The sequence below is a fragment of the Littorina saxatilis genome, linkage group LG4 (assembly GCF_037325665.1).
Source record: "Littorina saxatilis isolate snail1 linkage group LG4, US_GU_Lsax_2.0, whole genome shotgun sequence".
In the NCBI taxonomy this organism is placed as follows: domain Eukaryota; kingdom Metazoa; phylum Mollusca; class Gastropoda; order Littorinimorpha; family Littorinidae; genus Littorina; species Littorina saxatilis.
Window position 1 is genome coordinate 48,789,378 of NC_090248.1, and position 27,444 is coordinate 48,816,821.

Genomic DNA, 27,444 nt, shown 5'->3' on the forward strand with positions numbered 1-27,444 from the left:
CTCTCTCTCTTTCTCTCTCTCTCTCTCTCTCTCTCTCTCTCTCTCTCTCTCTCTCTCTCTCTCTCTCTCTCTCTCTCTCTCTCTCTCTCTCTCTCTCTCTCTCTCTCTCTCTCTCATCTTTTGATCTCCGCATGTGTCTGTCGCTCATTGTCTTTCTCACCATCTCTGTCTGAGGTCTTTTCGTTCCCAAAACCAGAACAAGCCTGGACGATTTAGAAACAAAGACCTGTTGTTGCCCATTCCCTCTCCTACCTCGATCTACCCTTTTTGGGGGGGGAGTTGAGATATTAAGGATTTGTCTCTTTGTGTCTTGGTCTCAGTCACTGCCTGTCTCGTCTGTCTGACATTGTCTCTTTCTCAGCGAGAGCACTGCGAAGTGGGAACAGTTTTGAATCAAAGGGGTGTGTTGTGGCCGACTCGGGAGGGGGGGTGCATCGATCTTGCTTCGCCGTGGATTTGTCTGCAGCATCCTCAGAGCTTTTGACCCCTCTGGGCCTTGCCGAATAATGACATCTTTGGACCCTTCTCTTCCAACGCGGATTGATTTTTCCATCAAGACGAAGCAACCTGTTGCTCTTGAAAGCCGAAGCTGCGGCAGTTTTGGCCGTCCCTGACCGTGGTTTTTTCAACTTGATCACTTTTACGCCCCCACTGTCATTGTTTCCCCAATGAGAATTTTGACAGTTTGATCTGTTAATTTCACCCGTGTCCATCCCATCCCACCTCATACCACTGGCAAGGTGTGGGTATGGTTGCTTTTTCATCGGTGTGCCTGTGCTTTTTTCCATCCTTTTATTTTGTCAGAATGTGTGGTTGTTGTTCTTGGTGTTGTGTCAGTAAAACCATGTTAACTCATTGTCTCCCAGGTACGGATATATCCGTACCAGCTCATATGGCTCTATCTGACCTGTTTCGGATATATCCGTACACACAGTCACGTTTCCTGTAACGTCAATCTAACGCCTGCATTCCAGTGTGTTGCTACACAGTTACTACAATTCTGAGTGGCCTGCTGCAGCACAGCTGGTCTCGGCTAAAAAAAAACTTGGTCAACATAGGTGGGGTAGAAAGTGTTAACGCAAAGGCAGCGTCACGCCGATGGAAGTCAGTTCTGTGCTAGTGGTTTGTTGGTTTTGTCTCTGTGTCATTTTTATCGATTCATCATAACGTAAAATGTGCCTCCATTATGATCATAACGTAAAATTGTGCTTCGTAACCACTTCACGCTCGAGTCGTATTTTTTTTATTTTTTATAGTCCATCATTTGTATGCCCCTATCTTATCGGTCGTTTATTCGTGCTTTCGACTAAGCACATTTCTTCTGAGCATCCTCGAAGACCGAAGACACGATACTAGATTATATTATACTTGATGATGCTTTGTTGATAATCCTTGCTGTCGAACTTCATTCACATGCTCCCAAACCTTTTAGAAGACCTACATCGTTAATACAGAGCACAGCTGATGATTTTTTCAACAAAAGCGTTTGTGCTTCCTCTGTATTATAACAGCCCACGGTTCCTGATCTCATTCTGTCTTATTCTGTTCGTTCCCCTCTCTATACCCACGGTCCACCAGACTCACTTCTTTCCTTGCTGACTGACTTACGACAGTTCTAACACTCGCATATTATGCTCTCTTACTCTAACATACACAAACACTCTTCCGATTCCTTTTCTCAAAAGATTGTCCAAATATTGGCAGTGGCACGGCCCGACCCCATTGTGGCATAACACGTCAGAAGTACTGTTCCAACAATAGCACTGTGTTTTACTAAATCGGCAGTTCTTTAGTGCCGAAATAAGGACATTATCAACTCCTACACCTTTCCCTCCCACCATACCGCTCTGTTTTACTTTAGTGCGCGTTCACACGTGCGTGTGCCTGCGTGTCTGGTTGCTTCAGTACCTCTACTATCTGTGAGCAAAGTATTGAAGGAAATAGTTGTATAGCTAGAAAAAAACAGCAGATTTAGCAGAAATTTTCTGCCTCCCGTTTTCTAGAAACTGCTTCCCGTCTGTGGTAAGGGTAGTAGCGCAGAGAGACCGTGGATCGCCGTGTGATGGAAACAGGCTGATTCATTTCCTGACAGATTGTTGAACCCGGTCCTCTCAGGGGACCCAAGTCCTCTGCTGCAACTCTCGGCATTTCATTTTCCCACTTTGTTTTGTACCCTTTCCCTGCGCTTCACCCCAAGCTCTCCCCCGTCTTCTTTTCTTTCTACCGAACACGTTTTCTGCGTGTCTGTATACTATATTAGTATTAACTCAAAGAAGTAAATTCAGAGGATTTGTATGTACTCTTCTTCATTTAAGTTGTGTTTAAAAATGGTTTTATTGAGTCACTTGAGAAAAAGTGACTCTATGTAATCGGTCAGTGTTAGTCTGTCCGGCCGGCCGTCCGTAGACACCACCTTAACGTTGGACTTTTCTCGGAAACTATCAAAGCGATCGGGCTCATATTTTGTTTAGTCGTGACCTCCAATGACCTCTACACTTTAACGATGGTTTCGTTGACCTTTGACCTTTTTCAAGGTCACAGGTCAGCGTCAAAGGAAAAATTAGACATTTTATATCTTTGACAAAGTTCATCGGATGTGATTGAAACTTTGTAGGATTATTCTTTACATCAAAGTATTTACATCTGTAGCCTTTTACGAACGTTATCAGAAAAACAAGGGAGATAACTAGCCTTTTCTGTTCGGCAACACACAACTTAACGTTGGGCTTTTCTCGGAAACTATAAAAGTGACCGGGCTCAAATTTTATGTGAACGTGACTCATTGTGTTGTGAATAGCAATTTCTTCCTGTCCATCTGATGCCTCATATAATATTCAGAACTGCGAAAGTGACTCGATCGAGCGTTTGCTCTTCTTGTTTAGATTACATAGGGTGGAGTATAATACAAAAGATAAACTTTGGACCACACAACAAGCTATGCTTAAATGAAGTGTGGTCTGCATAGAAAACGTCGTGTACATGTACATGTACTGTCAAGGTCCAAAATAATGCTAATAACGTCAACAATAATGCTAATAAGTTGTATAAGTGTATATATTTACGGGAAGAAATTCGTGTAGATGTTCAGAACTGTTCTGGTACACTGCAGTTTGGAAATGTTGCCATTGTCTGCATTTCTCATCGAGATCCTGTTGCGCCAATTTTTCTTTGTTACCTCAGCCCCCCCCCCCCCCCCCCCATTCTCTCTCTCTCTCCCCTCATTCTCTCTCTCTCTCTCTCTCTCTCTCTCTCTCTCTCTCTATCTCTCTCTCTCTCTCTCTAGTCACTCTGCTAGTATCCAAGATAAGAATTTTTAGAGGAGGCGGCTTTCGTGCTTGAAAGATGCAGGATGGGATATGGAGACAAAACAGACGTAACACAGATTTGAAAGCACGTGGGTTGGAGGACGCGGTCGGGGGGAGGGGTGGTGGTCGTTGAGGAGGAGGGTTTTATGGTTCAAAAAAAAAGGTAAGCAATGTATGCAAAGAGCAGCCAGGTAAGCAGGTAAAGCCAAGAGCAGCCAAGTGTATGTGAGGCAAGCTGTTTGTCAGCTTGTGCACCTGTGTCAGTCGTGGAATGTATGCTATGCTTCACAGACCGTGCGTGTTGCACAGCGTGCAGAGAACGATATAATACAGCCTGTTTATCCGGCTTTGCTGGCTGCAACTCCGTGTACTGAGGTCGTTGTACATTTGTTTCTTCTGGCTTCTGTTTTATGTTGGCAAACGTCACCACCAGAGAAACATTCAGGTGAAATTAATTGCTCTTCTGAATTGAGATTTGAAATTCTCACCTGTAACAAAATCGCTTCGGCTCGACAGGTCATTTTTGTTAAACCACGATTCACGCTAAGCAGTCGGAGAAACTGCTGTCATAACCTTGCATGTGCGCGTTTATGCGACATATTCAGATTGTACAGATCGGTATCCCCCCCCCCCCCCCCCCCCACAAAAAAAAAAAAAAAAAAAAAAAAAAATCCAACCGAAAATGTCCTCGCCGCGGCAAGCAATGAAAGCCAAGTCCCAGGTGAGTACTTGGGTGTCACTGATGAAAGTGTATAGTACCTATCGCACATAGGAATGGACGCTGCCAGGGGAATGAGAACCTAATTTATTGAACACCACCATGGAGCCCACATGCATACACATGGACGGCCCTCCCTCTGCCTGGACACCGTGCAGTGACCGCAATTCCACTGTCCGCGGGTCATTTGCACTTTGTATGGTCATTGCGACACCCAAATCGCCCATCATTCGCCATGTGGCAACGTTAATTGTTGGTCGCGAGTGTTCGTCGGAAATATACCTTTTCGGTATCTGAGCAGCTCTCGCGAGACACGTTCTTTGTTATGCTTTGAACGTCGCGAGAACTTCGAACCTCGGCTTTCGCAGCTCGCGCGAGATCGCTGTACTACATGCTTTGCTATACTCTGAAGTTTGCGAGAGCTTACGAGAGCTTGGAATACCGGTAGGGTCTATTGGGATATGAACGCGTTGCCTGGATTATCAGGCCCACTGTTTATGGGGTACTACTTGTCTCCGAAAACCTCCGAAAACCCCGAAAACCTCAGAAAACCCCTGAAAACCTTATCTAGACTAACTAAATCTATCTTCAAAGTGAAGTATTGGACATGCCTGTGAAAAGTAAGCCTGATTCATGCTACATGCACCATTATATTTGTGTTGAGAGCCGGATTATCGACGAAATCGATGCAGCAATTTCTATGCAAGGGAGGTAACTCTTGTTACTCGGAATCACAAGTATTGGTGACGTCATGTGATTAGTGCTTCCGCTCCTTCGTAAATCCTCGCACAAACACGAAAATAAAGCCATGAACTGTGAAAGTTGCAAATATAAGTCATGATTGCAAACAATTATGTAACAAAACACGATCTAAGGACTAATTTTCTTATTTCTAATAAGGTTTTCGGGTTTTTTTGGAGACAAGTAGTACCGCTGTTTTTGGACGATTCTGTCCCAAAGCTAGGATCCCGGTTTCGTGAGGGAGAGGTGAGGCGGGTTGAGGGGGACATAATTAATGTTATGGTGGGTTACGAGAGCTTCGACAATAGTATCTCGCACGCAGAGCCGCCTGCAGCTATAGACTGTCGGAAACAATGGCTATGTTCTGCAGTGCGACTAAGCCGGGCCCAGCAAACTTTATGTTCGTTATGATAAGTTTTGACTTTTGGTCTCAGCATTTGGTGACGCCAAATGTTTTGAACGTTCATGGTATTTAGGTAAACCTTTACATTGATTTCTGTCCGTTATCGGTTGGACTGGGTTACACCAACGTGATGCTGCACCTTCATCCAATTAGGGGTTGTATGTAGTGTGGGGCATGTCATGATTAGCTTTCTTTTTGATTCAATTTAGGAAACTACTGAGTACTCCAAGGGAGATTATTTTCCCACCCTGAAGTATCGGAGTACGTTTAACGTAAACTAGGGTGCTTTTTGGCTGGCGGCAGTGTGTTGCTGCCAAGTGACCAATGATGGATGTGTCATTGTCACCCGATGGTCATCGAAGCAGTCCTTCCTGTGTGTCCATTTTCTGATCGACCATAAAATTAGTTTCTGATAGATACTTTGCTCACATGAGATCAGCTTTATTGCCTTGACGAGTATTGCCTGGTCTTTTCTCATTGTGGTTTCGGTTGTCTTATTGCTTTTGATGACTGTGAAGATACTTGTGTGTTTAAATGCTAAAGCTCGGCATGACAGGTGAACGGCAACTTTACCATGGATAAGTTTTATTCTGCTCGTTGACGAGAGGGGGGGGGGGGGAGTAATACACACACAATAACACACACACACACACACACATCGGCACACACACGCACACACGAAACACTGTCAAAGTTGATGAAGCGGGACTTTGGTTTAATCCTCAATTAGAATGGAACAAGTATGTGATCAGTTCTAGTATGTTGTTTTCTCTCAGTTAAACCTGTTTTCACGTGTTTCACGTTCGACGAACTCTTTAAAGAATTAAAAGGAAAGTGGGAGGGTGTGACCGTGGTTTCGCAGGTCAGTCACACCGCGTCAGTGGTCACTACATCATTCGCCATCGTTGTCCGTGCCACCGCCACCACTGCTACATCCGCGGCAGCAGCTACTTACCATTGATTTGTGCAGACTGGAATGAAAACGAGGGCTTGCCGCATCCAACGGCAGCAGCAGCCGACTGGTGCCGCGTCGTGCCGTGCTGTGTGTAGTCTGTAGTTGCCTGCCTGGGAGACGGGCACTGCTTTTTCACAGGGATGCTAGTCTCTTCTCTTCTATGTAGTCAGACGTGTGCCGAGAGAAACCGGAGAGGGAAGAAAGAGAGAGGGAGAGAGTTTCAAAAGAAAGAGATGTTGCAGTCTGGCATTGTAGTCGGGGTAGGTGTGTAGCTTTGCGGGAGTAACATCAGGATTTGTGCCAGATCAGTCGGTCCGCGGCCTATGTGTGCACTGAGGCATGGCTTGATGCCACCACCACCACCATCATCATCGCCAGCACCAGCAGCCCCGTTGTACCCCGTGTCTCTTCTGATGGCTGTGCGCTAGTCAGTCAGCATATGCAACACGTGTGCCGCTTCTGGTTCGCCCCCCTTTCTTCCTCTTGCCCCCGCCTTCCCCTGTTGTTACCTCATGGTATGGTAGAGTAAGTGGCGGTGGTGTGCTAGTGCCTGTACTCTGGAATTCATAACTGCTTCTAAATCATCTTCGTCGCTTCGCTTTGCTACACGGTATTACGGCAAGCCAGTTCTACATTAGACAGAAAGAAGACCGGCTGTACATTGTTGTGTATGGCGGCCTCTTCGCTCTCGCCTCTCCTTCTCGCCGGCTGTGCTCTCTCGGCCACACTTGTAACCGCAGTTCGCTGCTGACTCGGCTTCTTTTTGTTACCGTTGTGTTGGTCGGTGTGTTTGCTGGTGTGTTCGCCCCCCTCACTCTCTCCCTCGCCTCCTGTCATGGTGGCGGTGAGACCGTACGTCTGACCTTGAGCGTGTGCCCTTTTTGGAGTAAAGCGGCCCGCCGTTCGGAACGAGGTAACGACAACCTTTTGCGCTTCTTCTCCTCCTCCTCCTTCTGCCGTTTCCCTTTTCGTCTTTTGTACTCGTGCTGTTGTTTGTTCGCCTCAGTGTTCATTGTTTTGTTGTCGTAACTGTCGTGTTTCGTGTTAGACAGGGTGAACTTAGCCGTTGGGGTCGATGTATGATGTACAGCTCGTTTCACGTGCTTTCCCCAGTTACCCTGCGTTATACTTTAGACATGATTGTGGCTCTTGGAGGTTTTTGGTGCACATGGATTGGGTGGTGAGGTCATCGGGTTTGTGTGATTAGAGATAGCAGAAATAGCTATAGATAAGTAGAACGCGTTTTACGTATCCGCCGGTGATTTTCCTCCCACACGGCCCCCAGAGCGAAATCCCCCACGAATCTGTTCCTGAAATATCGTGATCTCTTCCACACGCGAGTTTTCTCCCTCGACGTCTGTATTGATTTTTCGCTTAAAATGTACGCTGTGTTCGATTGCTTCAGCAATACTTTTACCTTTAAACGGAGATTGAAGTGGCCGTAACAGTTTTCAAACGTGTTTTGAATACTACTACTAATAATAATGATAATAATAATAATGATAGCTTATAATTATAGCGCGAACCACAGTAATCTATTCTATGCTCTCCGCGCTTGACATATTGACTATGAATAAAAACATAAAAATAAGTTAAAGGCTTAACACTGTGTTAAAACAGTTAAAAAATGTGTTAAAATGCCGTAGGCTGGGAGACAGTGAAGAATGAGGAAAAACTTAGGCTGACGACGTCGGAGACTTGACGTCACGGGTGTTGGGTTTCAGAGCTATTTTCTGTCAACGCTTGAAATAGAAGTTGTCTTGATTCCGGCAGCCGATTTCTCCCCCTTCTTTCCAGGGTAGCATCATGTCAGGCGATCCAATCAACCCCCCCCCCACACACACACACACACACACAGCCTATAGTCTCAACAATAAATCTTCCAAACACAGACTCTAGTTTCGGATTGAGTTCAGCTTGACAAGCCGGGAGCTGAAACCTATGACGGCTTACTTGTGCCAAAACCTAGGGTTATCGTTTTCACGTGAAAATTAGTAATTAACAGTGTTAATTACTAATTTTCATTTTTGCCTCGTTTTCGGTCACAGTAGTCGGATTTTAAGAGTCCGCACTGAGAGGCTTTAACGCCCGGCAAACATCACTCTCATACTATTTCTAAAATATCTTTTAATAGAAGGCCTTATCGAGCAAGTAATTCGACGGGAAGATGCATGTCACTGTTTTCTGCAATAGCGCTATCCTAAACGTTGTTTTGGGTATCTTAGAAAAGAATAATCGACCCTGAAAACTTTCGAAACGAAGCTGTTCGTAGCAGACGGACTTTTGATCGGCTGTGGTCTCACACTTTCACAGATATCTTTCAATATAATTCCTTATTCGACAAGTTGTCAGGCAGACAGCTGTACTTCATATTTGTTTCCACTACCACACTCATACATTTGCTTAAAAGTGTATTAGGGAAGGACAATCGATCCGAAAATGTTCGAACCGAGAGAGGAAAAATGGCGGCCGGTCGGACATGTGCAAAAGGTCCGACGACTAGCAGACGGATCTCTTCATCGAGACTCACACACTTTCACAAATATCTTTCGATGGAATTCGTTATTCAACAAGTTTTCGGACAGACAGTTGTATGTCACGGTTATCTACACATGCGCTCAGCTCTTAGTGCTAATTTACATCTAATTAAAGAACTATGGACCAGAAAAGTTTCGAATCGAAGGATGTTTTGCTCTGGCAGGTGAAACAGTCGCGCATGCGCATTGAGCCCCCACAGTCACGAGGTACAAGAAAATTAGTAATTAACGCGTGAAAATTACTAATTTTTAGTTTTGGCACTAGTAAGCCGTCAGGAAGCGAGCCAAAACTGAAAATTAGACATTAACACTTGAAAATTAGTTATTAACACTAGAAAATTAGTAATTAACACGTGAAAATTAGTAATTTTCCCGTCAGAATTGTAATTTTCTCGTGAAAATTAGTAACTTTCACGGGTTAATTACTAATTTTTAGTTTTGGCGCTAGTAAGCCGTCATAGAAACCCTCGCCCAGGTAACGATTGTGATTCCGTTTTTCTGTTATTCGATCGCTGTACAGGCAGCTTTGATTAGTTATTTTTGTCCGAGTACCAAAAAGGTCATCTGTGTCCTTTTTCGGCAAAAATGTTCTGTCATCAGGTCAGAATACAGTGGCAGTGTTGGATGGTAATTTGGTATTGTTTAAAGACTGACATAGTCCTATTTAATTAGTTTAATTACTTCCAGGGCTTTTCCCATCGTTGCGGGGGTGTATAAATTAAGCTTCCTGCAAAGTTTTAGGTTTGAAGTCCTTATTACCACTTACGAGAAATAATTAATTCTTTATTGCATTGTTTAGCAACAGTTCTCCAGGACTTGGGCTATATTTAGACCGTTGACGTCACTTCGTAACGTTTCGTAAACCAAAGATGGCGTTTGAGACTGTTCTGTTTACATTCGACACTATCAACACCACTTTGCAATACGGAAATAATTTTTTCTGTGTTCGAAAGCTACAGCCAATCGTTATTATATCCCCTTAGGTACAGTTTTATAACATTATTGGCCCATGTAAACAATATGAATTAATTAATGAACGCTACGAATATGGCAGCCTTTAAAGGACAGGTGACGTTTTTCGGTTTGATACTTCATCTCGTCAAAAGCAAGTGATTGCATGTCCTGTGTCTTATTTTAGCTAGCCTGGCGCAGGTGTCGGAAGATTGCTACACTGTTCCTGTTATTGGTTCTGAATGTTCGTGTCATGCCCTTATGATGAGTTCAAAGTGACGCATTTGTGTCGTTTTTCATAGTTGTTTTATGTTTATGCTTTTTATTTTGGTCCTTTTTTGTGTTGCAGTGTGTATTTCTGTTGGTTTGAGGCAGTAAGCAGAAAGGATTTTGTTCTGTTAGGTTCTGTAGATAATAAGCATGGTGCTGTTTCGAATAATGTTTTAATATATCTGCCCTGTTAAAGCGACAGATGTTTTTTAGTTTGGTACTTCTTTTTCTTTCCGCAGAAAATATATTATCATTCCCTTACTACGGCGTCTTTGACAGAATAAACAGAGTGTTTGTCATTCAATGCGGAAATTGTGTAGGAAAGATGCTCCTAGAAGAGGGCTTCACCTGCAGATTTCCAGAGATTGTTTACTTCGACAGGAAATTGCCGCGGAACAGGATCCCCACATTCTGTATACCTCTGGTTCCAGACGCTTTGGCGAAACAAGGCAAGAACATAACGTTCTGCGGATACTTTGCCACAGAATGTCTCTCTATCTTGCTACGTTTTGTGCGTCGGAGGGGAGAAAAAGTCGGCAGAGCAGACAAAGCTGTCGCCGACCCTTGCCTGTAAATCAGCATACGTGTATACGCAACCGACGCACGCCGTTGTCTGTTGGCACTTGGCACCGGTCGCTTCTTGTCAGAGTAAAGCAAACAGAGACTGAAGAACAACGGTAAATAACGTGTCCATAAGCAGTCTGCTTGTTAACGTTCTTAATGTTGCTACTGTATATAACATGTATACAAGAAATTAATAAAAACACGCTTAAACCAACGGTAAATAATTCACTGCATGTTGAAAAAGTCGGTTACCAATTCTACTCACCCAACCCCCTCAGTCCCCCCTCTCCACTCCCCGCCACTCTCTTTCTACCAGTGACAGTGTGCTAAATATACTTTTTTGTAGCGGTGGAAAGGGAAAAACGTTTACAACTGCTGACTCAGCACGATCGTCCTCCCGTTAGTATTGATCAGTCCCGTTTTACTCGAACGGTTCGCTGCCGTGCCGACTGCTTGTGGACTGAAGCTGAAGTCGACTTCTGACAATGGCATTCTGTGGCATTCGCCATCTACAGTTGTCAATGCCTTTTAGAGCTATTACTTGTCCGTCCCTTTGCGGTTGAATGATGGATTAGTGGCCATTATGGGCTTGTGTGCGGCGTTTTAGTCAAGAATTGTTAAAGAAGATGTTGGCTTCCGCTTGAGGACAAGTCGTTTACCACCAGGAGAGAGAGAGAGAGAGAGAGAGAGAGAGAGAGAGAGAGAGAGAGAGAGAGAGAGAGAGAGAGAGAGATAGAGAGAGAGAGGAGAGAGAGAGAGAGAGAGAGAGAGAGAGAGAGAGAGAGAGCACAAGATGTATTAAGCGATTTGTATGCTCTACATGCAGTACTGAGATTGGTTGAACTTGTAGATTTCCTTCGTTTCACATTTTAAGTACCACATTATTGCTATATGTTTCTCATATAACTACACAGATGTGTTACTTATTAAGCCTGACCCGCACCCCTCTCTCTCTCGCGCCTCCCCCCCCCCCCCCCCCTGCATGATTACAGTAATAATGGTAAAGGATGAAGGCTTGTGTCAGGAAGGAAGGTGGAATCTATAAGAAGCTTTCTCCAAGGTTATCCTATCCCATGCATTTCTACAGGTGCGCATTTCTTCCCAATGTTCCTTCTCACGCCACCAGTTCTTCACCTTTTCTTACTCTTCATGCCGCTTTTCACTACTCCCTCTCCCCCGCCCGAGCTCTAACCGCTCAATAACGCGGCGCAGAACATACACAGGTGGACTCCAGAGGATTCTGGAACGTCTACCAGGTAGAGATGTTGGGCTTGAAATGGCGGGTCTGTGATGCCGAGTGTATGTAAGATAGCACGAAGCAGGTAGCGCGCACACCTGGCCCAGGTCTGCCGTCAGGTATTGTCTTCTCACCGGTCAGCGTCTTTGCCTGCGTGTAGTTTCCTTGACTCTTCTCTGCTGCACCAGACAGGCCATCGCTCGGCAGCTGGAGATGTTGACACAAGTGGTGCAGAGTGAAGGCTGATCTGAATCTTGTCAGCGTGCGGTTACCCTGGGTACAGAGGTACCCGGCATTGTTTCTATATCAGGCATGTTCATTTCCCCTACAACCTTTTGTTCATAGGATTCCATCATCAGTTGTGTCTTTCTGGACCCGAGGGATTATTTCGTCGTGACTGTGGGGAGTTCCACGAAGACGTGACAACAGAGAGCATGCAAGGTCTTTTATGCATTCATATTCCTTACTTCTGTCAAAGTCGTGATTTGATGCCGCTCGTCGATTACATAACGGTGATTATAAAGCTCGGTCTTTAGTACAAACTTGTTGACATGTAGAAACACACAAACAATGGGTTGCATCTCGCTGTCGAAAAGGGCGATAAGTTTAAGAGCACCGTGCCAAGTCGATCAGCCTTTTGATGGCTTCATGCACTGCACTCAGTTAAAATGTTTAGCTCAGCAAAACTAGCACCAACACGCCCTCCCAGTGGTTGTTTTTTTCGATTTTGAAAGGCGTGAGGGAGGGGATGGACACATTGATCGAAGAAAAAGGGGTCGGGATGGGGTTGGTGGGGGTAGTAACCTGGAAACTGGTAGTGGTAGGAGCAATCGTGCAGACGCTCAGCGGTTGCGTCAAGACCAATGTGACCGCTCATTGGGTTGGCGAACAGGCGCTGGCAAGTTTGGGACAGATGTAATTTACTGCCTTTTCTCTTGACCCCCCTCCTCTTCCCCGCCCCCCCCCCCCCCCCCCCCCCCCCCCCCCCCCCCCCCCCCCCCCCCCCCACTCTCTCTCTCTCTCTCCCTCTCCCTCTCTCCCTCTCCCTCTCCCTCTCTCCCTCTCCCTCTCCCTCTCTCTCTCTCTCTCTCCCCCTCTCTCTCTCTCCCTCTCCCTCTCTCTCTAAGCTGCCTTGGGTTTCTGATCGATAGGTGATCGAAACCGTTGATTGAGTTTGCTTGCTGCCGCTGATACCTTATATCATGCCGTTACTACCGTTGGAGCTCATGGTGCGTTAGAAAAAGGAGAGAAAAAAAAGGGGATGGGGCAGTGTGGAACGAAGAAGAAAAGAGTGTGTCTGTTTAGAACCGGATAGTGAGGATTGTCCTGGATTGTTCGAACTACAACGACCTTTTGTCTTCGAATTATTCAGATGCTACGTACAACTATAGCTGTTTTTGGGTTAGTTAGTGTGTCTTGTCCAAAATAGATACCCATCCTTTTACACGGGCAACGTCAATATGCTGCTGTGGAGTTCAACCAATTACTGTCGCTCAACGATAACTTTAAGCGGCGCTTTCTTTGCAACAACGGGACAGCATCGTGCTGCATGTCTTCAGGGAACCTCAGTGAAGTTGACGCTTGTCTTCAGGCATTTTTGGGATGACGGTTCCAATCTGCCAGGCTTCGACCGGCGTCCTCCAATTTATTTCAGCCCCGCGGCCATCAGCGACTAGTAGCTCTTTTTACCTTGTCTGCTATTTGCAGAGATTAGTCCCTGTAATTATGGAGCTACACCCCAGCTCCAAGACGTCGCCCAGCCTTGCGCATTGTTGCCTGCTGTTCCCTCCTGTGCTGAGGCTGCCATGTACAGTTTCGTGCGGTCGCTAGCAGCCTTTCGGTCTCTTCATTGATCTGAGCTAAGCAGATGGGGAGCGGGCGAGAAAAAGGTTGAGAGGCAATGCCGTGATAAGCCGTGGCGTGAGCCCGCTTAATGAGCCCGCAGTAATGTTATGTACTAACTGCGCATCGGTCTAGAAAATTCAGGATTCTGCCAAACAGGATGAGGTCAAAGTAAGAACTAGGAATCGGACGTTTCGTATCGTTGGCTGGGCGCTGGAGCTAAAAATTGAACTTGGAGAGATTTGTGTGTGTGGCAAACTTCGTCTGGGAAAACCGGTGTGTCTGCACACACGCACACATACGCGCACGCGCGCGTACGCAACCCACCCGATTAAGATTGTTTTTAGGAAAGAGCAGCGGCACAAGCACATCCAAATATAATTATTGAAGTTGTAAGTTCTGTCTACAATTTGCCCTACTTCCTGAAACCATTTTCACCAACCCCACCCAACTCCCATAACCCCTAACACCTAACACTCCTGTATTCCTTCTCATCTTCTTTATGTTTGACAGTTTGTGATCCAGTCTCCTGGGAGGAAAGTTTGTGGTGTGTTTGGACGTGTCCTGGAATTACAGGCAGGATGGAAATAGAAGTTCATCACCAAAGATTGGAGCCGCGCTGTTAGCTCCGCGACCGCCGAGCGTCGGTGTGAGGATTAGATCGAAGCCAAATGGGGGTTCCGTTTGCCAAGGTCGTCAGAATTTCTTTGAAGGACATAGCTTGTGAACTCCTCACATCGTAAATGAGGGTGTTCTTCTGCATGGTTGGCTACGCCGCTCCAGCCGAAGCGATCAAGTGTGAAGTGGAGATGAAGCAGTATGCAACTATGCCTTCTAGCCAGATCACCCGGCCGATTTCCTGGTTTGAACTCATTAGTGGGTCTAGGAGAAAGGTGAAGCTATTCAATGGAAGAAGGGAAGGGGTAAGGGTATGTTGTCTACCTTGTTTACCTTGTTAACCCGTCTTACGTTGCGTAATCGTACCGTGTAATTGCCTTCTTCCCTTTTTTGTGTGTGTGTTTTTTGTTTTTGTTTATACATATTACGAAGAACCTGCTACACGGAAAGATGCCCAACAAGAAAACGTGTTTTTCCAGCTTCGTGCGTCAGTGCAAATAAATATCTTCTACTCTGTGGATCAGGGAGGGATTAAACAATAATGTATATATAACCACACTATATCAGTGTAGGCCATGCGAGCATGCGTATCGCAGCTGCTGTCATTTGATTTACACTTTAAGACGAAATTAGTATAATACACAATTCATTATTTCGCACTTGATTTGTGTGACCAGTGTTTCAGTTTCAAGTGTTATGTCCTCGTATTATAACGTATATATAGATATATATAGGACTCTTCCACGTGCATGCTGTTGGCACAATTCCCAAAACAACACAAATCGAAACGGAACAACAGCAGCATTTTCCCGATCGTGATCTTGAACCACAGAGGACAATTTATTTTTGAACAGTGAGGTTTATTAAATCACAAGCGAACGATAGACTTGATTGATTGCAAGCTATTTCAGTTGAACGTGTAACTGAAAAGGTAATTTTTGGATAGAGACGGACAGTCAGAGAGATTGAGAGAGAGAGAGAGAGGGGGGGGGGGTGCTACCGAATAGGGGAAGGGAAGGATCTGAGAGGACATGAAACGAGATCTAGCCTATTTTTAAGACGAATGGAGAGACTGAAGGGAGATGAAGAGGGTCGTGCGACGTAGCTGGTAAGAGGGCATCAGGAGATGGTCATCGATTTCTTGACTTGACCACGTTTCTGCCCAATACGTATCCACGACTGTGAGGTGAATGCGCGGAGGCTACTGGGTACGGCCAAAGCTTCTAAGACGTTTTTGTACAGCAGCGGCAGGTGCTGTCAGGAGAGATCGAATTTCGATGGAGGGACTAAGTGGCCTACTGTCATCAGCTGCTTTGTGCTGGTTGGAATGTGGCATGTGTACAGTTGTTCGGCACAGGCGCTACACTGCATGGGGTCTGTTTTAAGCTTGGACAAACTCTTATCGTAGGTGCTCTCTTGCAGTTGTTCTTCAGCAACCCATTTCACGTGCATTCTTGATCATTTTTTTGTAGGCATTCAGTATCCTGTGTGATGCACACTGCAGCAAATGCCTTTGTTTTGAGGCCACACACGACTTTGAACAGGTGAAATGGAAGTTAGCTCGTTGCAAAGAAGTACTGGCACGAGCAGTGTAGGCATATTTGCTGCTTTTGTTGTCAGCAGACGATAGCCGCATCGGCAACGGTACAAAAAAAACCCCGTAGAAACAACAGCTTGCTGCATCGCATCTCGTGAGTGCGTGCAGGCTGTTCGGTTTTAGCTTCATTCGCCAGAAAATGCTAGATGTTTTCAAACAAAGAGAAGGGGAAAAACGACAAGGGACACGGATAGGTTTTAGTTTTGGGAGGAAATGATAATCCCAAGAATATTTCGCTCAGTTCTTGCAAATCACGCTTGCAGTAGTCGCGGGTGTGCTTTGGGGAGGAATTTCGCCGTGTTCGGCATTATGCCTCAATAAGTTCTGCCGTCTGACTTTAGAATTCACTTCATCCCAGCAATGTAACAGGCTGATGGGCTTAATTAAGGAGCTGGGCGAGTCGGTGCGTTGCCATTTAAAGACTCGGGTGCAATCGATAGAGAAGTGGGTCTGACGCGGCGAAATCTGAAGCGTCAGCGTTTCAAGGGCTAACTCGTCATAATGCTGTTCCTTGTACTCTCGCTGTTCGCTTCGAAATGTTCTGCCAAGTGTGTCTGTGGGTATGTTTTGTTTGCTGTCTTACGGTAATCTCCTTACCATTTGACGAGGTTTTTCATGCTATTTTCGTACCGTGCTGGTCCATTGCCGCAAAGGGAACAAGGTTAATCCACGCCATGTAACAGGTACTAATGCAATTCCTTCCCACTGAGCGAGACGACTAACAAAAATAACAATGTTTTGTGTTAGAGCTATACAGTACAGGGTTTAAAACCAATTCCGACTGTTGACGTCAGCGGAAAGGATCCAGCGAGTATTCGAACGACGGCCTGTTATGATTCATGGTGGGCTTGAGTAATGTACACACTAACGGCACTAACGTAGCGTTACCGTTGAAGTAACAGGTTGTGGATGGAAACTGTCTACAATTCTTGCCGTTGCAGCTCGATCTTTGGCTTGGCGAGCAACATGCGGCGCGTGCAAGCGATCAGAGGTGGGAATTAGTCCAGGTCAATGATCTGAGTCAGTCAGGCTCGGCACAGCAGGTGCCCGCCCTTCTCTGCCCGCAGTTACTGTGCCTTGTTTTGTTCTGCTACACCATCATCTGCATAATTGCACCCTCGGCTACTTGCTTGTTTTGTTCTGCTTGATTGTAATCTGCATAATTACCGTGCTGCTGGTGATGATTGTCTGCAGGGAACGGTTCGTGTGGCCTGGTTCTGTTAGCATATCGTTAGTTGCGTAATGATGATAAAGGAAAAGGAAAAATTCAGTCATTCTATCGTCAGTCAGTCTTGGTAAAGGAATGCTTGGTTGGATCACGTGGTTACTGTCAATGGCAGTAATGACACACGAGAGCTGGGATGCCAGAAAGAGCTTTTCCGTCTTTCGTCCTTACTCAGGGTTCGCCGTTATTCGGGGCATCTTTCTGCTTCCCTGCACATACCTAAGGTTGTTGGATTTTTGTTTTAACGTTTGCAGTGTCCTGGAAAAAAACCCACATCTTTTGTAATTTTTCTCGCCTGCTCTCCCTCACTTTTATGTGGTAGGAAAGCGTAGAACCAACCCTTCCGAACGAATGCTGAACCAGGTACGTGCACTTGCCCGAACATCACATTCCTTGGCGTGGGCACACAAACATACACATACACACGGTGTGAGCACAAAGTGTCCCTGTTTAATCAATCAGTACAAGTCTCCATGTGATGCACACGCTGTTTACAGCCTCATATAGATATCTGCAAAGCGCTCAAAACTGCTAAGAGCGACAGGACAGCTCGCGCGCTTGCGATGGAACCCCGTCAGGTATGGAAAAGAGAAGGGAAAAAAAGGTATGCCAGTTCTGCAGGTCGAGTTTTTGCAGAAATCGGGCGTCTCCATAACAGGTGCATAAACTTTGCCTGTTTTCTTTTTCCACTGGCGAAACCTGTCACACGGTGCTTGCACGTGCGTCCGTAAAGCTACATTTTGAACATGGAATGAGTCGAGGGTCATGACATTTTTGCCCGTTTTCGTTTGCAAACGGAGTTGTTACAATCGATGTAAAACTTCAGCGGGAAATCTATGAGTGTTGTAGAAGACGAGGGGAAAAGGGTCGCAGTGCGTTTTAGAGACAGAACTGACGTTTAGGCCAAAAAAAAAATTTGTCTGTTTAGGGTAACATGACCAAAAAAAGTAGGGTCGGTAGGTAGGTAGTTTTTTTTTTTTTTTTTTTTTTTTTTTTTTTTTTTGGTAAATGCTATGTTGGCTGAACATTCACTTATATTTGATGAATACATGTTTCAAAACTAACGTATAAATAAAACAGAGAGAAAGGGAGAGAAAGAAACGCCAAATGTCTCTTTTTAGCATTTTTACCTTTTTTTTATCTTTTTTTTTTTGAAATCAAAAAAAAGTTTTTGGGTCGGCGCCAAATCGATAGGGTCGGTCGGGTTACCCTAAACAGACAAAAAATTTTTTTGGCCTTATGTGGTAATCCCTGCAGTCTTCTAAAGAACCTCAAAGAAACTTGCTGGAGAAATCATTACGATCAAAACTTTGCCTTACGTGTTCCTCGTATGTATTGATCGACAGTCTACCGTGGTCAGCGTCAGCAGTCTGAACAGGGCGTGGTCTGACATGCACTACAATGACCAGAAGACACTGTGCCTGTCACGCACTCATATTATTTTTACAGAGAGAAAGAGGGGGAGGGGGGGGCTCAGGGGCCGGAAAAGGGTAGGGGAGAACCGCTTGCTTAGGTGATAAAGGATGCTGTATGTTCATGTTTGACTGCGACCTGCTAATTTCACCGAGAAGGAAAGGGGGCGGGGATGTAGCTCAGTCGGTAGCGCGCTGGATTTGTATCCAGTTGGCCGCTGTCAGCGTGAGTTCGTCCCCACGTTCGGCGAGAGATTTATTTCTCAGAGTCAACTTTGTGTGCAGACTCTCCTCGGTGTCCGAACACCCCCGTGTGTACACGCAAGCACAAGACCAAGTGCGCACAAAAAAGATCCTGTAATCCATGTCAGAGTTCGGTGGGTTATAGAAACACGAAAATACCCAGCATGCTTCCTCCGAAAGCGGCGTATGGCTGCCTAAATGGCGGGGTAAAAACGGTCATACCCGTAAAAGCCGTGGGAGTTTCAGCCCATGAACGAACAAACAAACCGAGAATAAAGTCTTTAGCGCTGTTGCCCTATGATACTATCGGCTGCCATTTGAGCTCCGTTCTTGGCAGACTCGCTAATTTGGCACTGAAGCCTGCACATGCTCTAATCAAATGCTAATGCTGGCAATTGTTACCTTCGGTATTAAACATTTGCGACAGTCTGTTTGCAGGGTAACATTATTTGTAAACGATGCTCGAGTGATGGATATATTTTCTGTCCGTCTGGATACTTTTGGGAAAGAAAAAAACAACTGAGGCATGTGCTCGGACAGTTGGATGCAGACACGGGAAAATATAGATTCTGCTTTCTGTGTTGATGTTGATAGTGTGAGTGGGGTTGGAGGGAGGGAAGAGCTTCTGCGTGTTCACATATCAGTCATAGTTTGTCATGCGTAGTGGAGGTGGCTTCTTAAAACAGATCTGTCGATGCTGGCATGGATGTATGAAACATGTTTCCTGTATTTCAAATGCGCACTGATGTTCTGTTAGAGAGAGAGAGAGAGAGAGAGAGAGAGAGAGAGAGAGAGAGTGAGAGAGAGAGCGAGAGAGAGAGAGAGAGTGAGAGAGAGATCGAGAGAGAGAGAGAGAGAGCGAGAGAGAGAGAGAGAGAGAGACAGAGACAGAGACAGAGAGAGAGAGAGAGAGAGAGAGAATAAGTTTTAAACTTATAAGGAAGCTCGATGAGTTTTAACTTCTCGAAGTGCTGCTTGGACAGACATCGTCTTTGTGTCGATGAAGATGTTTCGGTCCCACCAACCCCGATCATCGTGGTGTGTGTGTGTGTGTGCTATAATCCTGCTGGCTACGCATCGGATCGAACTTGTGGGCAGCAGTTTCCAAAACGGTCATTGATCTGTGGCAGGGGAAAATGTAAAGGTCGGTGGGATAGAAAAGAGGGTCAGAAGTGGGGGGGGGGGGGGGGAGAGTCCGTGTTGGCAGTGGCGTGAGTGAAGTGGCCGTCAATAAATCGACCAGACGCCATATATATGAAAGCGCATTGTGCCATTATTAATGCCAGCTTTTTCCGAGGGCGACTAAAAAGAACACCGATCGTCTGCATGAGCCGTTGCTGCAGCGCCACCCTTTTTCTCCATTCCTCATCCCCAATCATCCCCATCCTCGTTTTCCCCACAATGAAACCCACACCAGAACCCTGTCATACTGTTTGTGCTTTCGTGTGAGTGCATGGATCGTGACTATGCCACGTGTGATTATGTTTGTACGAAGCCAACGAGATATGTTCGACAAGCTAGAGGGGGGTAGAGTGTTTACAATAACAGCCAAAGCTTTTTGTTAGTGTTCGGAGCTGTTTATTGATCGAGAGAGCAGGCATCTTAGGTTGAACCTATCGTTTGCAAAGCGAGATGGCTGAAAACAGCCTACCAGAAGGAGGCACCGGTATGCGGCTTATGATCATCAGATACAAACAATGTAAACCAGACGGTGAGAGTTTAGCGTGTACTCCTTTCAGTCGATTCCTTTGAAGGACTTCAGTGGTATTTTGTCGTGTACTTCTCGTGTTGCAGTAAAGTCGGTTCGTTTTTGTTGTGAGTCTGAGGGGATGAAGGTGGGGGTGGGAACTTGCGCAACGTGCTGTTGGGTTAGCTTTTGGGTTTGTTGTATAGTCGTGACTTCCGGTTTAGTGTTAGGGTCTTCCTCTCCATCACTATCATGGAGGATCTTGTAAAGGCGTCGCACGTTTATGTGGTAGACCCAGACTTGGCTGCATTGCACAATAGTGGTGAGTCATTTTCTTATTTCTTGAAGTCAAACTTTTGTTATGAGACACCATGGTTGTGGTCATGATTGGCCTTACCACGTGCACTTTCTCGAAGACGAATATGATTCACTTGACAGCTCATTTTCATTTAAATTGATTTTAGCTGAGAAATCGGCCTGTAGTGCATCACAAAGTTTGCAGGTTGTTGCATGGTGTCATTAGGCATTCTGTTTGGGTAGTGTGCTGCTTGATTTATCTGACGGAGTACGAGTTCTGTGATTATGCAAAGTCCGAACAAAAGACAAGACGGTACACAAGAACAACCAAGACATCTTTTTCGGTGTACGGTCTTGGGTCAGAGGGAGGATTGCGTTGCACCAGTTTCTGTGTCTGGGGGGTCGGTCGGATTGTGAAGGCGCTTTTGGAAAAGAGATTTATGTGAGACCGGATCAGACTTCGTCGCTCATACACTACTGAGGGATTGATTTCTCTCTCTCTCTCTCTCTCTCCTCTCTCTCTCTCTCTCTCTCTCTCTCTCTCTCTCTCTCTCTCTCTCTCTCTCTCTCTCTCTCTCTCTCTCTCTCTCTCTCTCTCTCTCTCTCTCTCTCTCTCTCTCTCTCTCTCTCTCTCTCTCTCTCTCTCTCCATTACCCTGGAATGAGTCACTGCGGTTGACTGAGCGTTAAAGATGTCACAAAAAGTTCATCGATTATCTAAAAGAAGTGATTCCCTCAACTTGATCGGATATATTTAGCACTCTGCGTTGTCTGTGTTGACAAACAGTACAGTCAGGCTTAGGTCAAGATGGGCTTATATTTTCAACGCCTGATTTGTTTTCGAAGTGCTGCAGGTTTTTGTGTGTATATGCACTAGTCGCCCAAACACCCCCATGATTATGATTCTGTGTGTTTTTTGTTCTTGTTTTTTTGTTGTTGTTTTTTAAATTCTGTTTTATTTTCTTCCTTGTCTGGATACATCCCTCTCGCATAGATCTATGAAAAGAAGCCAGTGGCAGTGTGCGTGGGCGTGCTGAGAGCATCAGCCGCGGCAGGATTGTCCGAGGATCCCTACTTGTGTATCATTACTTGCTTAGTGACGACCAGTCAGACGGTGCACGATGCGACGATCGATTCGGCCAAGCTCTCCCCTCCACTCTCAGCTCGCCCCTCCACTCTCAGCTCGCTATCAGCCTTGCGAAGGAGAGAGAGAGAAAGAGCGTTGTTATTCGTTGGTGTGTGTGCGTATGTGTTGCGATGATTGTCCGCCTTCAGCTTAGCTTAGTCTCTGACAAGAAGGGCGGGGAGGGGGGGGGGGGGTGCTGCGGTGGGGAGATGGAGGGTCTTTTCTTGTCCATAGCTGCGGTATTACCAACTTGCCTGGACAGGTGGAGGTAGGGGAGGGGGGGGGGCGATGTTCAGGAAAGGGTTATTTGCCAGTTTTATCACAGCTCATATATTTCAAAGGATTTTCGTTTGGCAGCTTGGATTTGTGTTTTCAAGAAAGAGATGAGGACTGAAATGCCTGTAAATGTTCCTCGCTTTTGAATTTCAGGATTGTGTAGTAGTTCTAGCTCTGGCAACAGTCCCTGTAAAGACAGCACTGTCCAAAGTATTTTTTTTTTAAACAAAGAAACTTTGAAGACACTTGAGTCTACTTTTTTTTTTTAAAAGAAGTATATATTTCCATTCTTGCTTCCATTAATAGCAGTTTTATTTTCCCCAGTAGTTCTGAAATTGAAAAATCAGCAAATCATGGATTACTTGGTATCAAGCTAGGACGAATCGGCATACATTTTGTTGACCATTTGCATCTATGAATGTTATCCTGCACACTAGTAACCACATTTCCCTTGGGAAATATCCTTTGTGACTGCATTGGGGTAACAATTTACATGCAGTGCATTTTCTAGTGCAATTTTGGGCGGCACCAGTTGACTACAGTAAAATGGAACAAAAAAGATTTAGTTTTTAGTTTCACTGCCTTTATGGTGATTCAATAGCCACCCAGCCCACCCTTGCAAAAGAGAACTAAGTGTCTTTCCATTAGCTTGCTACATGTAATTCTTCGTTTGAATGAAGAAATGTAGAGGCGATGATACAGCAGCCTGGACCTGAAAATGGACCGTTTGGAGAGGCTAAAACTAAAAGCTGTCCAGTTGATCAGCACCCTGTGTGTTGGAAACGGAAACAAACAAGGTTTAGTTAAAAGATGCTCAATCAATATCGTGTTACAAGAACTGCATGGTCGCTGTTTATTCAGAAAGTTTAATTGCAGTTGACGCCTGCAGCTGCATTGATTTTTAAATTGCGAGGGCTGAAACAGGTTTATGCATGCTATATGGTTTTTCCTTTTGCGGAGAAACAAACAAGATCTGCAACAGTGGGCAGGTTGTGAAAGGAGAGGATGTTGTTTATTTTTGTCTTATCTCAAACATGTTCTCATATGAGCAATGTGTCGTTTACACACAATGGTATTTTAGTAAGGAATTGGTTGGAAACAACTATGTGAATTTCATCCCAGATGATATTGTAAATGTAAAACATCATCCAAATTTGTAAATTAGAAACTTATTTGTTTGTGGAGAGTGTATATAACCCTGCAATGAATGTACACTATTATTTGTTCTCTAGTGTTTCAAGTCTCAACTTGCCATTGTAGTGGCATTACTGCAGGAATTAGGTTCCTTGGTCTTCAAAGTAAAGGTTTTCCTTGTGTATGACAGGGGGTTCTGCTCATCTGGTGACCCATGTGGCTGTGTGGAATGAATTTCTCTGATTGAGATTATAAAGTACTATTGTATTGTATCACAATCCGGGCGGGGATGTAGCTCAGTCGGTAGCGCGCTGGATTTGTATCCAGTTGGCCGCTGTCAGCGTGAGTTCGTCCCCACGTTCGGCAAGAGATTTATTTCCCAGAGTCAACTTTGTGTGCAGACTCTCCTCGGTGTTCGAACACCCCCCGTGTGTACACGCAAGCACAAGACCAAGTGTGCACAAAAAAGATCCTGTAATCCATGTCAGGGTTATAGAAACACGAAAATACCCAGCATGCTTCCACCGAAAACGGCGTATGGCTGCCTAAATGGCGGGGTAAAAAACGGTCATACACGTAAAATTCCACTCGTGCAAAAAAATCACGAGTGTACGTGGGAGTTTCAGCCCACGAACGAAGAAGAAGAAGAAGTAGTATCACAATCCAGTGCAGAAAAGGTAGTCTTGTATTTTTTGGTACACTTATAACTTGCTGCTTTCCAACCCCACTTACCCAACCCAACTCCCTCTGTCAGTGTCAAACACACATTGTATTTATAGTGTTGGGAAGCAAGCTTCCTAAATTAGCATGTGGGCGTCTGCTTACAGTTGCAAACAATAACAAGATTAGCTAATTGTTTGGGGTTAGCATAATTGATAGCTGGCCTCACTTACACAAATAATGTGAAATGCGTTTCATGTTGCACATGATATTGTTTGTTTGGTGATAAACATTCAAGTAGGATGGTAACTGCATTAGCATTGTACCATGTTTTGGGGTCATTTGTGTTTTGCTGTGTTTATGTTTGTTTTTGTTCCACCCCCAAACACACACAAGCTGGTGTGTGCTTTTTGTTCGCTGCTATTCTCAGCTGCCCTGCAGCAGGAAAAGAGGTGCTACAATGGTGTTTTGAAATAGGGAGAGAAGCGGATTCACACAGCCATATGGCTCAAATGTATTCAGTAATCAGAAAATGCAATATTTACGTGACGTTTTGCACTGAAAGCAACCCCTGTGAACATGTATGCATACCACCATTAATGCTATAGCACTGTCTCGAAATTAACGCGATAGTCGGACAGAGTTGCGCCCCTGGAACGGCAGGTAGTTCCGGTTTGTGTTTGCAAAATGGAACCGCATCACAATCCGCCCTTCAGCTTCTTTACCTGCGTAGTTTGAACAGCAGACACAGTAACGTTTGCCTCCACCACTAATCTTCTTCTCTCGTTCAGCCATTTTGGACGTAAACAAAACAACCGGAACTACCCGCCGACAGCGCCGCAGGCTATGGCAGGGACGGACAACTCTTATCATTTTCGTTTTGAGACAATGCTATACAATAAGATGTAGACTTGATTGTTTTACTTACATCTTGTCTTGTTTCCTGTGTGTGTGCAGGGCAGGGTGGTGAGGTTTAGCACGGAGGCAGCATGACAGCAGCCATGGACAGGCAGGGGGGAACCGAGTTCGGCATCTCCCTGCGCGAGCTGCGGGAGTTGATGGAACATCGCAAAGAGGATGGTCTCAACCTCATCAAAACCAAGTATGGCGGCGTTCTGGAGATGTGCAAGAAGCTCAAGACTTCACCCACTGAAGGTATGCTTTTAAAATACATTTGCTACATAATGTACGGTTGTTGCCAAGCCCCAAATGCTACCTTTGCAAAATGTGAGGTCTGAAAATTGGGAGTGATTGTGTAACCACAACTTTCTTCTCTACAGAGATGGATACAGTGGTGGAGGCTTGCTGAGACGGATGTAAGGTGTTGGGAGCTTACTGACATGCATCTACAGTATTGGCAAAAGCTGATGTTTCTGATATCAGAAAGTTGCAAGATAGCTTTTTACCGTTACATTTAAAATCAGTTAAGATGCCCTAGGTCTGGCCCCTGACCCTGTTGCACCACTGTTGGGAAAGAAGAATGTAAATCAGCTGTAACGACTTGAGTATTTAGCACACTTTCATCTCCTATATCAAGAGCATCAGTCACTTCGGGGCATACGTTTTGAATTCAGGAGTTTTAACCATGTTGGCGGCAAATGGTCTGGTAGTGGAGTAGCTAATGACTTAGTGGGTGTTGGGCTGGATGTGGCCAAGATCAAAGGCTTCTGTACTGATAGCACCACTAGCTGGGAGGGAGAGGAGTAAGTAATCAAAATTGTTTGTAAAGTATGAACAGGTGGAAAGTTGGGGGGGGGGGGGGGGGGGGGGGGGGGACGACGACCTACGATCACAAAATTAGGTATGTCAGGATGCCCAAAGTTAAGGAATGAAAAGGGTGATGGAATGGGTCTAACATCGGCAGGTATGTTCTGTTAAACTGGGAGAGGAAGAATATTAAAAAGACTGAGAAGTATCATTTTCAACCCCAACTATTGAAACTAAAGACCAAAGGGACAGAAACATAGTGGCACTGTGTCAACCAAAGGTTGCCTGGTAGATGAAGAGAACAGGAAAACCCTCTGAAATGTGTTGACGCAAATTTAAGATGCCGAGTTGTTTTGTTTGGTTTTGCTTTAAACAGTGATATACAATTTGAATAAGGAAAAACAAACCACCACTAAAAAAAAAGCAATAAAAAATAAAACGAAATAAAGAAGCTGTATAACTAAGGGAAGTGGCTTGCTCATGCACAGACCTCTGGAAGTACATGTAGGAGGAGGACTGAATGAAGCTCTTGAAATGCCAAATGGTCCTACAAAGACTGAAGAGACAGAGAGGACAATGCTGTTAATGTTACCTCATACTAAGAGTCCACAAGGAACTTAGTCGATAAATATCAACAGGGGGCCGACAAATGGTTTAAATGTGAAATGTGTGTATTTGGGTGTGGGTCTGAAACAAACAAACAAACAAACCATGTGAACGAACCACCCCCCCACCGGGCCGCAGGCCTTCGACGTAGTGATTGAAAAAAAAAGGATGTTCTCAAATGGTTCAATTCTCATTTGGTCTGATTCTCTAATGGTACCGGTATACTTCGCCCCCCCTGGCCGCAGGCCTAGGATTAAAAAAAAAAAAGTTAATTAATTAATTAATTATTTATTTATTTTAAACATTAAACAAAATAGTTAGAGTAAAACAAAACATTAAAACGTTCATAATAAATAATAATAATAAACAAGAATTTAACACAAAAACAAACAAAACAAGAGGCGAAGCCATCAAGGCTCACGTAAGAAATCGACAAACAGTAACACACACACACACACACACACACACACATACACCACACACACACACACACGCACACACACACACACACACACACACACACACACACACACACAGAAAGAGCATAGGTGAAACTGTGCAAGAAAGCGAGACACTAGATCTAGATCTGTCTGTCTGCATGTAGCCTACTTACAGGGACACGACTGCCAACTAGTCTCGGCCCGCTCAAAAAAACAATGACCGAGACTTTCAGTAATTCCTTCGCGTGACGTCAAACCCTCTTACGTCATAATGTGACGTCAATGTAATGTGACGTCTTCAAATGTTAGAGTTTCTACCACATACATACATACGCACAGACAGACAAAAGTTAGCATCGCATAGGCTACACTTACGTGAGCCAAAAATGTTGGTATATAAGTCACTCAGATGCAGTTCAGCATGAATGGTTTGAGTTTGTTGCAGTTGACCCTGCACAGTTCGACCTATGATGTTTTTGTTGAACAATTTTGCCTTTACACCTCCCATAGGGTGACGTATTTCACAACTTCCTGTGTTACACAAACTCGATCATTGATGACCAATTTTGCCTTCACCCCTCCCATAGGGTGACGGATTTCACAACTTTCTACTGATGAACAACGTTGCCTTCAACCCTCCCATAGGGTGACGGATGTCACAACTTCCTGTGTACACAAACTGATGACGTATTTCACAACAAAATGGCGCTGCCCATGGCCCCCATCAAAACTATCGTATAAATGGTGGCCTCCTGGCCCCCATAATAAAGACATTAGCATAGGGTTGGCCCAGGTTTCACAGCTTGCAGGATGCCAGTGTCTCCAGGGAGCCATAAAGGGGGTGGGGCGCCACAATGGTAAACTGGCCACAGGAAGCAAGGTCCACTGACGCCT

General features: G+C 45.1%; 1 protein-coding gene across 8 annotated transcripts in view; it reads left to right on the forward strand.

Moving 5' to 3' along the window:
• The window catches only part of LOC138964957 (plasma membrane calcium-transporting ATPase 2-like), a 155,305-nt gene that overhangs the window by 45,028 nt on the left and 82,833 nt on the right, over positions 1-27,444 (forward strand). For 7 of the 8 annotated variants that reach the window (XM_070337049.1, XM_070337050.1, XM_070337047.1 and 4 more), the window contains one exon: positions 24,755-24,952. In XM_070337049.1, the coding sequence (XP_070193150.1) occupies positions 24,787-24,952 (166 nt within the window). In that variant the 5' untranslated portion in view covers positions 24,755-24,786. Of the gene's footprint in view, positions 1-6,230; positions 7,036-24,754; positions 24,953-27,444 lie in introns of those variants that run through there. The other variant, XM_070337051.1, reaches the window with a different exon arrangement.